Source organism: Oncorhynchus kisutch, unplaced genomic scaffold, assembly GCF_002021735.2.
Source record: "Oncorhynchus kisutch isolate 150728-3 unplaced genomic scaffold, Okis_V2 scaffold3997, whole genome shotgun sequence".
Classification (NCBI taxonomy): domain Eukaryota; kingdom Metazoa; phylum Chordata; class Actinopteri; order Salmoniformes; family Salmonidae; genus Oncorhynchus; species Oncorhynchus kisutch.
In genome coordinates, this window is record NW_022265942.1 from 79,143 (window position 1) to 95,015 (window position 15,873).

Genomic DNA, 15,873 nt, shown 5'->3' on the forward strand with positions numbered 1-15,873 from the left:
AAAAGTGCAAATCAATCCCAGAACAACAGCAATACCTTGTGAAGATGCTGGTGGAAACTGGTACAAAAGTATCTATATCCGCAGTAAAACAAGTCTTATATCGACATAGCCTGAAAGGCCGCTCAGCAAGGAAGAAGCCACTGCTCCAAACACGCCATACAAAAGCCAGACTACCGTTTGCAACTGCACATGGGGACAAAGATCATACTTTTGGAGAAATGTCCTCTGGTCTGATGAAAGGAAATTAGAAGTGGAAAAAGGGGGAAGCCGAAGAACACCATCCCAACCGTGAAGAACGGGGGTGGCAGCATCATGTTGTGGGGGCGTTTTGCTGCAGGAGGGACTGGTGCACTTCACAAAATAGATAGCATCATGAGGAAGGGAAATTATGTGGATATATTGAAGCAACATCTCAAGACATCAGTCAGGAAGTTGAAGCTTGGTCGCAAATGGGTCTTCCAAATGGACAATGACCCCAAGCATACTTCCAAAGTTGTGGCAAAATGGCTTAAGAACAACAAAGTCAAGGTATTGGAGCGGCCATCATAAAGCCCTGACCTCCATCCCATAGAAAATTTGTGGGCAGAACTGAACAAGCGTGTGTGAGCAAGGAGGCCGACAAACCTGACTCAGTTACACCAGCTCTGTCAGGAGGAATGGGCCAAAATTCACCCAACTTATTGTGGGAAGCTTGTGGAAGGCTACCTGAAACGTTTGACCCAAGTTCAACAATTTAAATGCAAAGCTACCAAATACTAATTGAGTGTATGTAAACTTCTGACCCACTGGGTATATGATGGAAGAAATTAAAGCTGAAATAAATCATTCTCTCTACTATTATTCTGACATTTCACATTCTTAAAATAAAGTGGTGATTTTAATTTACCTAAAACAGGGAATTTTTACAAGGATTACATTTCAGGAATTGTGGAAAAACTGAGTTTAAATGTACTTGGCTAAGGTGCATGTAAACCTCCGACTTCAACTGTATATGGTTTCCACATATTTCATAAGCGCTCCAGTTTGTGTGGTTTACCCCTATCCTCTCTCTCTCTGTCAAAGGCTTATAACATCATCTGTCTCCTCTCCCTCCATCAGGCCCAGGTTAAAAAACATAGACAGGAGCAGCGCTCAGCACCTAGAGGTCACGGTTGGAGACCTGACTGTCATCATCACAGACTTTAAGGAGAAAACCAAACCTCCCCCCTCCTCCACCACCACCACCACACCCCCCACCTCTACCACACCCTCCAGCACTGTGTCTGTGTCTGCAGAACACCACAGTGGCTCCAGCTCAGACAACAACGCTGAGAGAGGGATCTCACGGTCATCTTCACCCCGGGGAGAGGGCTTCTTAGTCGGGACAGAGTCCCACTAGACCACCCCAATTGGAACCCCAGCCCAACAGACCCTCAGACCTCCAACCCCTAGACCTTGTCCTGGATCCCCAACCCCTAGACCTTGTCCTGGATCCCCAACCCCTAGACCTTGGCCTGGATCCACGACCCCTAGACCTTGGCCTGGATCCCCGACCCCTAGACCTTGGCCTGGACCTCCAACCCCTAGACCGTGGCCTGGATCCCCAACCCCTAGACCCTGGCCTGGACCCCTAGACCCTGGCCTGGACCCCCAACCCCTAGACCTTGGCCTGGATCCCTGACACTGAGACCTTTGCCTGGATCCCCAACCCATAGACCCTGGCCTGGACCCCCAACCCCTAGACCTTGGCCTGGATCCCCGACACCGAGACCTTGGCCTGGATCCCCAACCCCTAGACCCTGGCCTGGACCCCCAACCCCTAGACCCTGGCCTGGACCCCCAACCCCTAGACCTTGGCCTGGATCCCCGACACTGAGACCTTTGCCTGGATCCCCAACCCATAGACCCTGGCCTGGACCCCCAACCCCTAGACCCTGGCCTGGACCCCCAACCCCTAGACCTTGGCCTGGATCCCCGACACTGAGACCGTGGCCTGGATCCCCAACCCATAGACCTTGGCCTGGATCCCCAACCCCTAGACCTTGGCTATGACTACTCATGGCTTAACATAGGCCACTCTAACCTCACTCCTCTGTCCTCAACTCTGATATGTAATGTTATCTCTGGACTTGCACATTTACTGTAATACTAGCTACAGGCTACAGCTAGATCAACACATTTAGCAGCTACAGGTTACAGCTAGATCAACACATTTAGCAGCTACAGGTTACAGCTAGATCAACACATTTAGCAGCTACAGGTTACAGCTAGATCAACACATTTAGCAGCTACAGGTTACAGCTAGATCAACACATTTAGCAGCTACAGGTTACAGCTAGATCAACACATTTAGCAGCTACAGGCTACAGCTAGATCAACACATTTAGCAGCTACAGGCTACAGCTAGATCAACACATTTAGCAGCTACAGGTTACAGCTAGATCAACACATTTAGCAGCTACAGGTTACAGCTAGATCAACACATTTAGCAGCTACAGGTTACAGCTAGATCAACACATTTAGCAGCTACAGGTTACAACTAGATCAACACATTTAGCAGCTACAGGCTACAGCTAGATCAACACATTTAGCAGCTACAGGTTACAGCTAGATCAACACATTTAGCAGCTACAGGTTACAGCTAGATCAACACATTTAGCAGCTACAGGTTACAGCTAGATCAACACATTTAGCAGCTACAGGTTACAGCTAGATCAACACATTTAGCAACTACAGGTTACAGCTAGATCAACGCATTTAGCAGCTACAGGTTACAGCTAGATCAACGCATTTAGCAGCTACAGGTTACAGCTAGATCAACACATTTAGCAGCTACAGTTTATAGCTAGATCAACACATTTAGCAGCTACAGTTTATAGCTAGCACTACTACTACCAACCTTGAGTTGTGGTTTGCTTTTGGACTAAAAAAACACCACAAACTGAAGTCTTGTTTTAATTACATTTCTCTGATTAACTTTAGGCCAATTTAACTGACTTTTAAAAACTATTTTTTGAAACCTGTGTTCTAAACATGAAGTAATGTCATTACATTTAGCTGATCTTAGCCTATTGTACAGCTCTGTTTTAATGTGTTATAACATCACGTCAGTGTTAGTATCCATGTCAACATCGGAACTTTCAACCTCCTGTCCAATGAGAACTGTCGTGACATGATGATTATGGTTCAGAGTTCTTCAGTTTGTGTTGCATTATGGGAGAAAACATGAGGTACAGGTGGAGAGGATGGAAAACCTATGGGCTCTCTTTTGGTACTTGTCTCTCAGTTGTAAAGTGTCATTTATTGATTGAATGTGTTGGAGACTGAATTGTATTGTCATTGACTCACATCAGCCGGGACCTGGTGTGGTTTTATCATTCATGAGAAAATGTTCTTCAAAACAGCGTCTGTTTTTGAATTGTGTCCGTTTTAACACCACCTCAAATGGTTGATCATAACCGTGTCACAACATTCACTGTTACATTTTCTATCCTTTGTTTTGTTTCTACCAAGCTTTTCTGTTTAGAAATGTATGGAGGACTTGGTTGATTACATGGTTCAATGTCTATAAAGAAAGATCTAAATAATGGCATTAGGTATTGGAAAAGAGTTCTGCTTTCTGCCTGTTGTTCATGTTTCTATAACAACAGGGTTCTAGACTTTATCAGCTTGTCCTGGATATGAACCAGGGTTCTAGACTTTATCAGCTTGTCCTGGATATGAACCAGGGTTCTAGACTTTATCAGCTTGTCCTGGATATGAACCAGGGTTCTAGACTTTATCAGCTTGTCCTGGATATGAACCAGGGTTCTAGACTTTAACAGTTTTCCTGGATATGAACCAGGGTTCTAGACTTTAACAGTTTTCCTGGATATGAACCAGGGTTCTAGACTTTATCAGCTTGTCCTGGATATGAACCAGGGTTCTAGACTTTAACAGTTTTCCTGGATATGAACCAGGGTTCTAGACTTTAACAGTTTTCCTGGATATGAACCAGGGTTCTAGACTTTATCAGCTTGTCCTGGATATGAACCAGGGTTCTAGGGAACGTATGTTTGGATGGTCATTGATGACCAATAATGGGTAAGTAGTGAAAGCAATTCTAGCCACAGTGTTTGACCGACACAATTGGCATGATGTACAGTATTCACACACCTTGACTTTTTCCTCAAAAATTGTATTTTTTTGTTGTCAACGATCTAGATAAGTATTCAACCCCCTGAGTCAATACATGTTAGAATCCCATTTCTTCCTCTCTGGCGACTGAGTTAGGAAGGAGGCCTACATCTGTGTAGTGACTGGGTGTATTGATACACCATCCACAGTGTAATTAATAACTTCACCAGGCTCAGAGGGATATTACATTTCTGGTTTTTTATTTGATTTTTTACCCATCTACCAATAGGAGCCCTTCTTTGTGAGGCATTGGAAAACCTCCCTAAACTTTATGGTTGAATCTGTGTTTGAAATTCACTGCTCGACTGAGGGACCTTTCAGATAATTGTATGTGTGGGGTACAGAGATGAGGTAGTCATTCAAAAATCATGTTAACAACTGTTATTGCACACAGAGTGAGTCCATGCAACTTATTAGATGACTTGTTAAACACACTTTTTTTTACTCCCGAACTGATTTAGGCTTGTCATAACAGGGTGGTTGAATACTTATTGACTCAAGACATTTTAGCTTTAATTTTTTTAATTCCACTTTGACATTGTGGGGTATTGTGTGTAGGCCAGTGACACAAAATCTCAATTTAATCCATTTTAAATTCAGGCTGTAACACAACAAAATGTGGAAAAAGTCTAGGGGTGTGAATACTTTCTGAAGGCGCGGTAGGTAGAGTAGATCTTTCCTTTGTCTGGCCCTCCGGTGGCTACCGAGGATGAAAAGCCAGCCTTTTTACATACCGATAGCGCCATCTAGTGGATAACCTATAACCCACATCAAATACAATGCAGTTTCGTTTATTATAGGTCGACAATTAAAACATATCAGTAATATCAGAAGGATGGTCTGATATTTCCTCATGAATGTGGTTTTGAAAAGTATATTTATTGTGTAGCCTACTTCTCAGAGTCACACACAGACCGGGAAAGGGATTCACTGTTATTTATACCCCTCCCTTCCCCCAATGGTTCTCACAGAACAGTGTCTTGCCTGCAGTGTGAATGGTAGCAGCCAGCTTCGTTCTGTGTCATGACTTTGAGTTCTGAAAGCGCTTTTACTTTTAATAATGCGCCGCTACATTCGTGCATTCCTCGTGTGCATGTTGTTTGCCGTGTTCTCGGCCTTGTACGTGTATAGCAAACTATTTTATTCAGATCTGTCGGTCGTCGGAGGAGGACTGGGTGAGAAGACTTTCCTCCATCGAGCCGCGGCCTCTAAGCGAAGCGACATTGGACAAGAAACCAGGCGAGGCCCAGACGAAACAGACCCAGGCGATCAACTCTGGTACACTGGGTAATAGTTACACTGTTTATAATATAGCTAGATTGTAATACACTTCAAAAGGCTTCAAACTAAACGAATGCATAACTTTCTTGGTGAACAAATATTTCCTCTGCAAGTAATGTATTGGAATGTGCACCATTGACAGATGTGCCACAATAGTATCAGTATCAACAAATATATTGCGACAAGACTTATTGTAACAATTCCTCTGGTTAACTTTCTGCATCCTTCCCACGTTCACTATGGTCATGGACACTGTACTCGCAGTTCCAGCCCAAACAACTACATTAGGATCAATTGCTGCTCGCAAAGAAATGTAAATATAGCGAAACAAGCTCAATATAACGTGTATGTACCTGTACTAAAGAAACATACGCATTTTTTTCTGCGGGAAAGTTGACTGGTTGAATTAAGTTCACTAGCGCGCATGGAGGTTCAATAACATATATTTCTTCGTGACTTGACTGTTGAGTTATTTCCACAACATCAAGAGTGACACCGATTTATTTTCATAGCTGATTGGTTTTCCTTCACCTTTTTGACCAACACTTTGAGGTGGTGCTGGCTGACCTACTAGGGGACCGACATTGTACATACGAATGTGTTCTTAACTGACTTGCCTAGTTAAATAAAGGTTAAATCAAAATAAATACTAGTTACAGATGTCTTGAGACAAACACATGTGGGCTTGAGTCGGTAGTCTACACCAGAAAAGCATTACCACTGAATAATAATAATAATAGGAAAACAGATTGCAGTTGTTGAAATGGAAGTTAAATATCTGTTGGCCAACTTCAGTGGTCTCTGCTGGATTGCTAAGCAACAGGATATGCAATTAAACGGGTGCTTATGGCCTTTAACAGTTTGTTACAGTCAACAAACTAGTGTGAATGAAAACAAGATAATCTGGTTGCCTAGACGAACACACCCCCTTCTCTCCTACAACAACTTTTAAATGCTCACCTGGCTGCTTTGTCTCTCTTCAGTCAAGCAAGGGATCTCTGTCGGCTATCAGGTGTAGCTGGCGGTGACAGGCATCTGGATTGCTGTGTGATGAGAGGAGAAGAATAGCCTTTTCAAATCCTCTGAACCAGTTGGTGAACCTGGCACAAATCATTGACAAAGGTTGTAACCTTTTAAATGAAACAAACATTGGTTTAACTGTAGCATACTTGTCTTTATTGGCAGGTACATCCTGAGGAAAGCAGAGGGCCGTGTGAGGACGGCTGCAGCCATGCACCTGGCTGTCGTGGCCTGCGGACAGAGACTACAGGAGACTCTCACCATGCTGAAGTCTGCTGTTATGCTCAGCATCAATCCACTGTGCCTACACATCTTCGCTGAAGACCAGCTGCACGCCAGCTTTATAGAGGCTGTGAGTTGGACTGGATGCACTACAAGGCCTATAGCCTGTGATTGGAAGCATAATAATGTGGTAGTAATGAGATGTGATAATGACGTTGTAATATCACATGTCCTACTATGATAATGTAATAGCATCTACATCCCAACTCTAACATGTAGGCTTCAATAAAGTCCCATTTGGTCCAGTGTACATGATACACACAGAATAGAAAACACTATGAACACCTGCTCTTTCCATAACAGACTGACCAGGTGAATCCAGGTGAAAGCTATGATCCCTTGTTGATGTCACCTGTTAAAGCCACTTCAATCAGTGTAGATGAAGGTGAGGAGACCGGTTAAAGAAGGATTTTTAAGCCTTGAGACATGAATTGTGTGTCTGGCCTTCAGAGGGTGAATGGGCAAGACAGTGCCTTTTGAATTGGGAACGGTAGTAGGTGCCAGGCGTACTGGTTTGTGTTAAGAACCGCAATGCTAATATGATGAGCTTACGGCTCACCCGAGTGGCGCAGCGGTCTAGGGCACTGCATCTCAGTGCTAGAGGCGTCACTACAGACCCTGGTTCGATCCCAGGCTGTATCACAACCGACTGTGATCGGGAGTCCCATAGGGCAGCACACTATTGGCCCAGCGTCGTCAGGTCTTTTTAAAAGCTCTGTGTAATAACACTTGTCTGTTTGCTTTGTTCTGTGTTTAGTTAGAGTCGTGGCCAGGGTCGTTCCGTTCCAGGTTTAACTACACTCTTTACCCCATCACCTTCCCCCGTGAGAATGCTGGAGAGTGGAAGAAGCTCTTCAAACCATGTGCTTCTCAGAGACTATTCCTACCTGTGAGTTTCATAGCTGGAGAAATTCCACTTTGTTTAACTAAATATTAGCGTGATGATGGTTTCCAGGGCCTCAGAATAATATCTTGGAGTAAAAATGTTACTGTACATGTGTACACTGCTAAATTGATTGTCTGTTTCTGATTCTCTCTTGTCTTCAGTTGATCCTAAAGGAGGTGGACTCAGACATCTTGTTCCTGGCCTCTGACCTCTAACCTCTGTTTCTGTTCCCCAGCTCATCCTAAAGGAGGTGGATTCTCTAGTCTACGTGGACTCGGACATCTTGTTCCTCCAGCCTGTAGACGCTCTGTGGTCCCTGCTAGCTCACTTCAACGCTACCCAGCTGGCCGCCATGGCGCCGGAGCACGAGGAGCCACGCATCGCCTGGTACAGCCGCTTCGCCCGCCACCCCTACTATGGCAGGACTGGCATCAACTCTGGAGTCATGCTCATGAACATGACACGCATCAGGGCCACATACTTCAAGGTAATATAAACTTTGACCAGCAGAGGTCACCATTGCAATACAGTCAGATGTAATATAAACTTTGACCAGCAGAGGTCACATTGCAATACATTCAGATGTAATATAAACTTCGACCAGCAGAGGCCACCATTGCAATATAGTCAGATATAATGTCATCCAGAGATGGGAGAATCGAGATTTTCTGCAATAAATGTATCCTTGTTGAATGAATGACAAACAAACCTCATAATAAAGATGTTTGCACAGGCACAATTTTACACTTAGCTCGTTTTCCACAATGTAACACACCCTCTGTCCTGTTCTGTGTGATCAGAATGACATGACGTCAGTGGGTCTGAGGTGGGAGGAGCTGCTGATGCCCCTGCTGCAGAAATATAAACTAAACATGACCTGGGGAGACCAGGACCTGCTCAACATCATCTTCCATCACAACCCTGGTGAGACTCACAGCTCAGTACCTCCCTTATTGCACCACATGATGAGACACATGACATATAGACAGTGTATATGGTTGTTATAGTAGAAACATCAAATCAAATTCATTTATAAAGCCCTTCTTACATCAGCTGATATCTCAAAGTGCTGTACAGAAACCCAGCCTAAAACCCCAAACAGCAAGCAATGCAGGTGTAGAAGGACGGTGGCTAGGAAAAACTCCCTAGAAAGGAGTCACAACCTTGGAGAGACTCTACTCTCAACACACAGCTGTTTAACACATCATTCAACATGATTTTACTGCTGCAGTTGAATTATTTGTTCATTTTATTTTATATTTTTTACATAACACTTTTTTAAAGCTTTGTTGGTTATATGCTTGTAAGTAAACAGTTCACTGTAAGGTCTACTACACCTGTTGTATTCAGGTCTACTACACCTGTTGTATTCAGGTCTACTACACCTGTTGTATTCAGGTCTACTACACCTGTTGTATTCAGGTCTACTACACCTGTTGTATTCAGCAGTTCACTGTAAGGTCTACTACACCTGTTGTATTCAGCAGTTCACTGTAAGGTCTACTACACCTGTTGTATTCAGCAGTTCACTGTGAGGTCTACTACACCTGTTGTATTCAGCATTTCACTGTAAGGTCTACTACACCTGTTGTATTCAGCAGTTCACTGTGAGGTCTACTACACCTGTTGTATTCAGCAGTTCACTGTAAGGTCTACTACACCTGTTGTATTCAGCATTTCACTGTAAGGTCTACTACACCTGTTGTATTCAGCAGTTCACTGTGAGGTCTACTACACCTGTTGTATTCAGCAGTTCACTGTAAGGTCTACTACACCTGTTGTATTCAGCAGTTCACTGTGAGGTCTACTACACCTGTTGTATTCAGCAGTTCACTGTAAGGTCTACTACACCTGTTGTATTCAGCAGTTCACTGTAAGATCTACTACACCTGTTGTATTCAGCATTTCACTGTAAGGTCTACTACACCTGTTGTATTCAGCATTTCACTGTAAGGTCTACTACACCTGTTGTATTCAGCATTTCACTGTAAGGTCTACTACACCTGTTGTATTCAGCATTTCACTGTAAGGTCTACTACACCTGTTGTATTCAGCAGTTCACTGTAAAGTCTACTACACCTGTTGTATTCAGCATTTCACTGTGAGGTCTACTACACCTGTTGTATTCAGCATTTCACTGTAAGGTCTACTACACCTGTTGTATTCAGCATTTCACTGTAAGGTCTACTACACCTGTTGTATTCAGCATTTCACTGTAAGGTCTACTACACCTGTTGTATTCAGCATTTCACTGTGAGGTCTACTACACCTGTTGTATTCAGCATTTCACTGTAAGGTCTACTACACCTGTTGTATTCAGCATTTCACTGTAAGGTCTACTACACCTGTTGTATTCAGCATTTCACTGTAAGGTCTACTACACCTGTTGTATTCAGCAGTTCACTGTAAGGTCTACTACACCTGTTGTATTCAGCAGTTCACTGTAAGATCTACTACACCTGTTGTATTCAGCAGTTCACTGTAAGGTCTACTACACCTGTTGTATTCAGCATTTCACTGTGAGGTCTACTACACCTGTTGTATTCAGCAGTTCACTGTAAGGTCTACTACACCTGTTGTATTCAGCAGTTCACTGTAAGATCTACTACACCTGTTGTATTCAGCAGTTCACTGTAAGGTCTACTACACCTGTTGTATTCAGCAGTTCACTGTAAGGTCTACTACACCTGTTGTATTCAGCAGTTCACTGTAAGGTCTACTACACCTGTTGTATTCAGCAGTTCACTGTAAGGTCTACTACACCTGTTGTATTCAGCATTTCACTGTAAGATCTACTACACCTGTTGTATTCAGCAGTTCACTGTAAGGTCTACTACACCTGTTGTATTCAGCAGTTCACTGTAAGGTCTACTACACCTGTTGTATTCAGCATTTCACTGTAAGATCTACTACACCTGTTGTATTCAGCATTTCACTGTGAGGTCTACTACACCTGTTGTATTCAGCATTTCACTGTGAGGTCTACCACACCTGTTGTATTCTGCATTTCACTGTAAGGTCTACTACACCTGTTGTATTCAGCATTTCACTGTAAGGTCTACTACACCTGTTGTATTCAGCATTTCACTGTAAGGTCTACTACACCTGTTGTATTCAGCATTTCACTGTAAGGTCTACTACACCTGTTGTATTCAGCAGTTCACTGTAAGGTCTACTACACCTGTTGTATTCAGCATTTCACTGTAAGGTCTACTACACCTGTTGTATTCAGCAGTTCACTGTAAGGTCTACTACACCTGTTGTATTCAGCATTTCACTGTAAGGTCTACTACACTTGTTGTATTCGGCAGGTGACAAATAAAATTAGATTTGATTAGAAACATGAACCTTTTAAATGTAATAGTTGTGGCAGGTATCCCAGCTCCAGCCTTGCAGGGCAGCAGTGTCTTGTCGGCAGGGTAGCCTAGTGGTTAGAGCATGGACTTCTAACCGAAAGGTTGCAAGTTCGAATCCCCGAGCTGACAAAGTACAAATCTGTCGTTCTGCCCCTGAACAGGCAGTTAACCCACTGTTCCTAGGCCGTCATTGAAAATAAGAATTAGTTCTTAACTGACTTGCCTAGTTAAATAAAGGTAAAATAAAAAAAATATTGTTTACCTGGGTAATAAGATGTGTGTCGAGATGATCAACTAAAAGCTCCAGGGCCATAAGCCAGGTATTGGCTTTGTGCCCCACTAAACTAGCCCTTGTCTCTCCTTCTCCAGAGTGTCTGTTGGAAGTCCCCTGCCACTGGAACTACCGTCCAGACCACTGTATCTACGGCAGTAACTGTGGCTCCGCGGAGGAGGAGGGTATCTTTATCCTGCACGGGAACAGAGGAGTGTACCATGACCTCAAACAGCCTGCCTTCAGGGCCGTCTACGATGCCATACGACAGGTAAACTAAACGATCGCAGATCAGTGTAGTCTACGACACCGTATGACAGGTAAACTAAACGATCACAGATCAGTGTAGTCTACGACGCCGTACGACAGGTAAACTAAACGATCACAGATCAGTGTAGTCTACGACACCGTACGACAGGTAAACTAAACGATCACAGATCAGTGTAGTCTACGACGCCATACGACAGGTAAACTAAACGATCACAGATCAGTGTAGTCTACGACGCCATACGACAGGTAAACTAAACGATCACAGATCAGTGTAGTCTACAATGCCATACGACAGGTAAACTAAACGATCACAGATCAGTGTAGTCTACGACACCGTATGACAGGTAAACTAAGCGATCACAGAGCAGTATTTCAGCCCACCTTCTGGGCCGTCTACAATGCCATACGACAGGTAGGCTAAACGATCACAGAGCAGTATTTCAGCCCGCCTTCTGGGCCGTCTACAATGCCATACGACAGGTCAACTAAACGATCACAGAGCAGTATTTCAGCCCGCCTTCTGGGCCGTCTACAATGCCATACGACAGGTAGGCTAAACGATCACAGATAAAGGTTTACAGATGGGAAAACAACTTGATTGTCTTTCATTGATTGTGTATTAGGTGGAACTGTTTGTGCGTCCAGACCACGTCTATGCAGATCTCCACAAGGTTTAGTGTTGAGCGAAACAGATTTCCTCATCAGGATGTGTTCTAACTGATCAGTTGTTTTAATGATATCGCCGACACTGGGCATTTGTTTAATGACATCATTAATGTCCAGGTTCGTAATGCTTTCCTATAACTAAGGGTCGCGCGTCCATCAGAAAGATGCCTGGTCAATATTTCGTCCTTGCCTCTCAGTACGCCTGACACACACACACACCTCATACATAATATGTGAGAGTATTAAAGCCACAGTTAAACCAAGGCCCAGGAAAGAGCAGTAAAGTTTTAGTGCTGATGGTTCATGTAGAGCCTCCACTGGCACAGTGCTCCGTCATCCTCATAAAAACAACACACACATTGGAAATGGAGCTTTATGACCAGGGGGGGCGGGGCTTCACTTTTAGTAACCCAATATCAGGGACTAAACCAAACGAGAGGATGTAAAATAGTCATCCCCTTTGATTTCCTGTGAGGGTTGTAAAGGTACTTCCATTATTGGGAAGAGGAGACTGATTGTGTCTGTAGTTGGACCGAGGAGGATAATAAGGTGGGATTTTTCTCTCTCTACATCACCTCAGCAGCTTCATGGACATTTATTCCAATGAAAAGAAAGGTTGGAAGTCTTTCTACAACTATTAAACATGTTTCACTACCTGTCTATTTGATCACACATTAAAAGCAGGCAATGATGTGAATTATAAAATGGTGAATTGTACTGATTGTAAGACGCTCTGTATAAGAGCTTCTGCCAAATGACTAAAATGTAAGGAATTTCTGGCCACAGCTGCATATCTAGAAGTGTGGAGTTCACGTAGTGCCTGTTTGATAACAGAATGCTCTGTCTCAGTACTCATTTAGGGAGGATCCTGTGAGCTCTCTGCTGGTCCCACTGGAAGAAGAGCTGTTGAAGACGACCCGTTCATACTGTGGTAAATCACATGTTCTGTTTACTAAGAGACTGGCTCACAGCCTGGCCAACGTCAACAGAGATGCTCAGCGTCCACATGGATGGTAGTCTGAAGTCCTGGGCCTCCAGGCTGTCCTATAGTGTTGTCATGTTCAGAGAGGTGGTAGCCTGGGTTCTGTTCATTAGAGCACACTGTAGCAAAACCTTTTGCAACGGAAAACTAAAATGGGCGTTTCTTATTGTTTCATTTTGTCGTCTTCTGTTTCATGACTACTTGGCACCTACAGCTACATGGCTGAATGAATTTATTTATACATTTTTATTTAACTGGGCAAGTCAGTTAAGAACAAATTTTAATTTTACAATATCAGCCTACCCCGGGAAAACCCTCCCCTAACCCGGACGATGCTGGGCCAGTTGTGGGCCACCCTATGGGACTCCTGATCACGGCCAGTTGTGGGCCACCCTATGGGACTCCTGATCACGGCCAGTTGTGGGCCACCCTATGGGACTCCTGATCACGGCTGGTTGTGGGCCACTCTATGGGACTCCTGATCACGGCTGGTTGTGGGCCACCCTATGGGACTCCTGATCACGGCTGGTTGTGGGCCACCCTATGGGACTCCTGATCACGGCTGGTTGTGGGCCACTCTATGGGACTCCTGATCATGGCCAGTTGTGGGCCACCCTATGGGACTCCTGATCACGGCCAGTTGTGGGCCACCCTATGGGACTCCTGATCACGGCCAGTTGTGGGCCACCCTATGGGACTCCCGATCACGGCCGGTTGTGATACAGCCCGGGATCAAACCAAGGTCTCTAGTGACGCCTCTAGCATTGAGATGCAGTGTCTTAGACCACTTCGCCACTCGGGAGGAAGAGACTAGATGGACGTTGGTGACTTCATATGCAGGAGATACATACTGTGTGAAGAATGATGTCGCTGTCATCACTACAGATCCCACATCTTGTTCAGCGTTTCTCTGGTCATAGTCATCTGTATAGGAGGCTATATGACATTTCCAATGCTGACGAGGCTCTTCTTTAATAGTGCTGTCTGCTGTATTCAAGAGGCCTTGCTCTCCATATTGGAGAATGTGGTCTTATCCGGCCTGCAGAACAGGACTAAACTCAATCAGCCTTCCTAAGCTCAATGGTACCTCTCCTATTGACAAAGAGCTACTCTGAGCCCTCTGCCATAATGTGGACAGCATAGTGCCATGGGAGAAGAAGAAGGCACAGACAGGAAGCTGTTTTGGAGTTTGCTTGATTGAAAATGCACTTTTTTCAATGGCAGTCTTTCCCCTTTCTATTTTAAGATAAGAGGAACAAGATACGGATTAATGTGAGTTCTGGATGTTTACAGTTTATTGTCGTTCTTTAGTTTTTGTGTGAATTTGTTTACTTCAGAAATAGTTAGAAGCAGTACTTCTCTTTGTGTGTTATTTTGTTTGTGAAGGTTTCATTAGATGTGGTATGGATGAAGCCGTGCGGGGATGGATCTGTTTCAGACACATTGTCAGACATTTATACCAGTCTTTATTACTCTGATGTCAATCCCCTTCTGTAAACATGCTGGAACATTGTCTTTGAAGAACCACTTTACTCTGCAGTCAGTCAGTTTTCATGTGTTGTTCAGACGACAGATCGGTACATTCATTTGCGTTGTGTTTTATAACTAATGCCAAAGTTCTTTTCACTGTTGAATGTATATTTGAAACATTGACCGTCAAAACAAACAACTTCCTTCTGTCTGTCATAGAATGATCTTGAAATTGTTTAGTCATTTTTTACAATACATATCTTCCTAATGATTACTTTGTGTATTTTTTGTATGTGTAAACAGGTAAATGCAGTATATTTTGTACCAGAAAGGTAGTACTCACCTTTTTGTATATGCCACTGTATCTTAACCAACACGTAATGTATTCTGTTAAATCCAGTAGGACACAATTTGACAGCTTGCCACCAGATGGCAGCATTGCTGCATCATGAACAGCAGTTAGCTGGACTAGAGGAGAGACTGTCAGGTTCACCTATTACATGGAGGGGGATTCATGACTAAATGTGGGACAAATATACACCATTAACTAAATGTATGCCGTCAAAATATCTATGCAGTAATAATGTTATGGGGCGCTGCCTGTGTGGTTTAGATGGGAGTCAATCTGTCAATAAATCAAGTATCAATTCTTTATGATTGTCCCTACAGTTAACAGCTACGTAGTGGAGGTAGTATTTACAACTATTCACTATGTCAATATGAAAGCCTGATATTCCCTGCCATCGCCCTAATAACTCCTGTGAACTTGTGCTTGGCTTGCGGCTTGTCTATAGTCTCCATTGATTGTGTCACATCACCTCCACTTCAAGCAAACGATGGAACCAACTCCTAACCGCCGGGACTGTTCCTTATGAGATGATCAGATTTCCACTGATACTCAGCATCTTTTTCATTTATTCTGCGAAGGTCAGGGACTTGAGCCAGATTGATGGCCTGTTTCTGTCGCTGTTCCTCACAGATCAATATAACAGTAAATACCCAGTGACCCGGCCGTCTGGGGATCTGGTGTCTGTCTGCTTTGAGCTGCTCATAACCTGGAACTGATGGGCCATTAACATAACGCTGTAGGGCGCCCAGCTCTACTGACATGGCATTGACAATATTGAATGGTGTTATAGTGTAATGCACCTTCCCATCTATATATTCATGTCTACATCCCAAATGCAACCCTATTCCCTATGCAGTGCACTACTATTGAGCAGGTTCCTATGGG

General features: G+C 43.8%; 2 protein-coding genes across 4 annotated transcripts in view; both read left to right on the plus strand.

Annotated features, from left to right (window-relative positions):
* The window catches only part of LOC109882704 (YY1-associated factor 2), a 32,880-nt gene extending 29,309 nt beyond the window's left edge, over positions 1-3,571 (plus strand). Inside the window, exon 4 of the mRNA XM_031821609.1 lies at positions 1,099-3,571. Coding sequence (XP_031677469.1) covers positions 1,099-1,378 — 280 coding nt within the window. The 3' untranslated portion in view covers positions 1,379-3,571. The remainder of the gene's footprint in view (positions 1-1,098) is intronic.
* Positions 3,572-4,715: 1,144 nt separating this feature from the next.
* LOC109882702 (glucoside xylosyltransferase 1) lies at positions 4,716-15,291 on the plus strand. 3 transcript variants are annotated; one of them, XM_031821599.1, is made up of 7 exons: positions 4,716-5,442; positions 6,622-6,808; positions 7,496-7,627; positions 7,860-8,111; positions 8,425-8,548; positions 11,350-11,522; positions 13,037-15,291. In XM_031821599.1, exons 1-7 carry the CDS (start codon positions 5,216-5,218, stop codon positions 13,202-13,204), a joined length of 1,263 nt encoding a protein of 420 aa, XP_031677459.1. In that variant the 5' UTR covers positions 4,716-5,215; the 3' UTR covers positions 13,205-15,291. The 3 variants fall into 3 exon arrangements, with proteins under 3 accessions (XP_031677459.1, XP_020330383.1, XP_031677460.1); XM_020474794.2 differs by having other exon boundaries at positions 4,716-5,433; positions 13,037-14,910; XM_031821600.1 differs by lacking the exon at positions 13,037-15,291 and having other exon boundaries at positions 11,350-13,024.
* Positions 15,292-15,873: the final 582 nt, after the last annotated feature.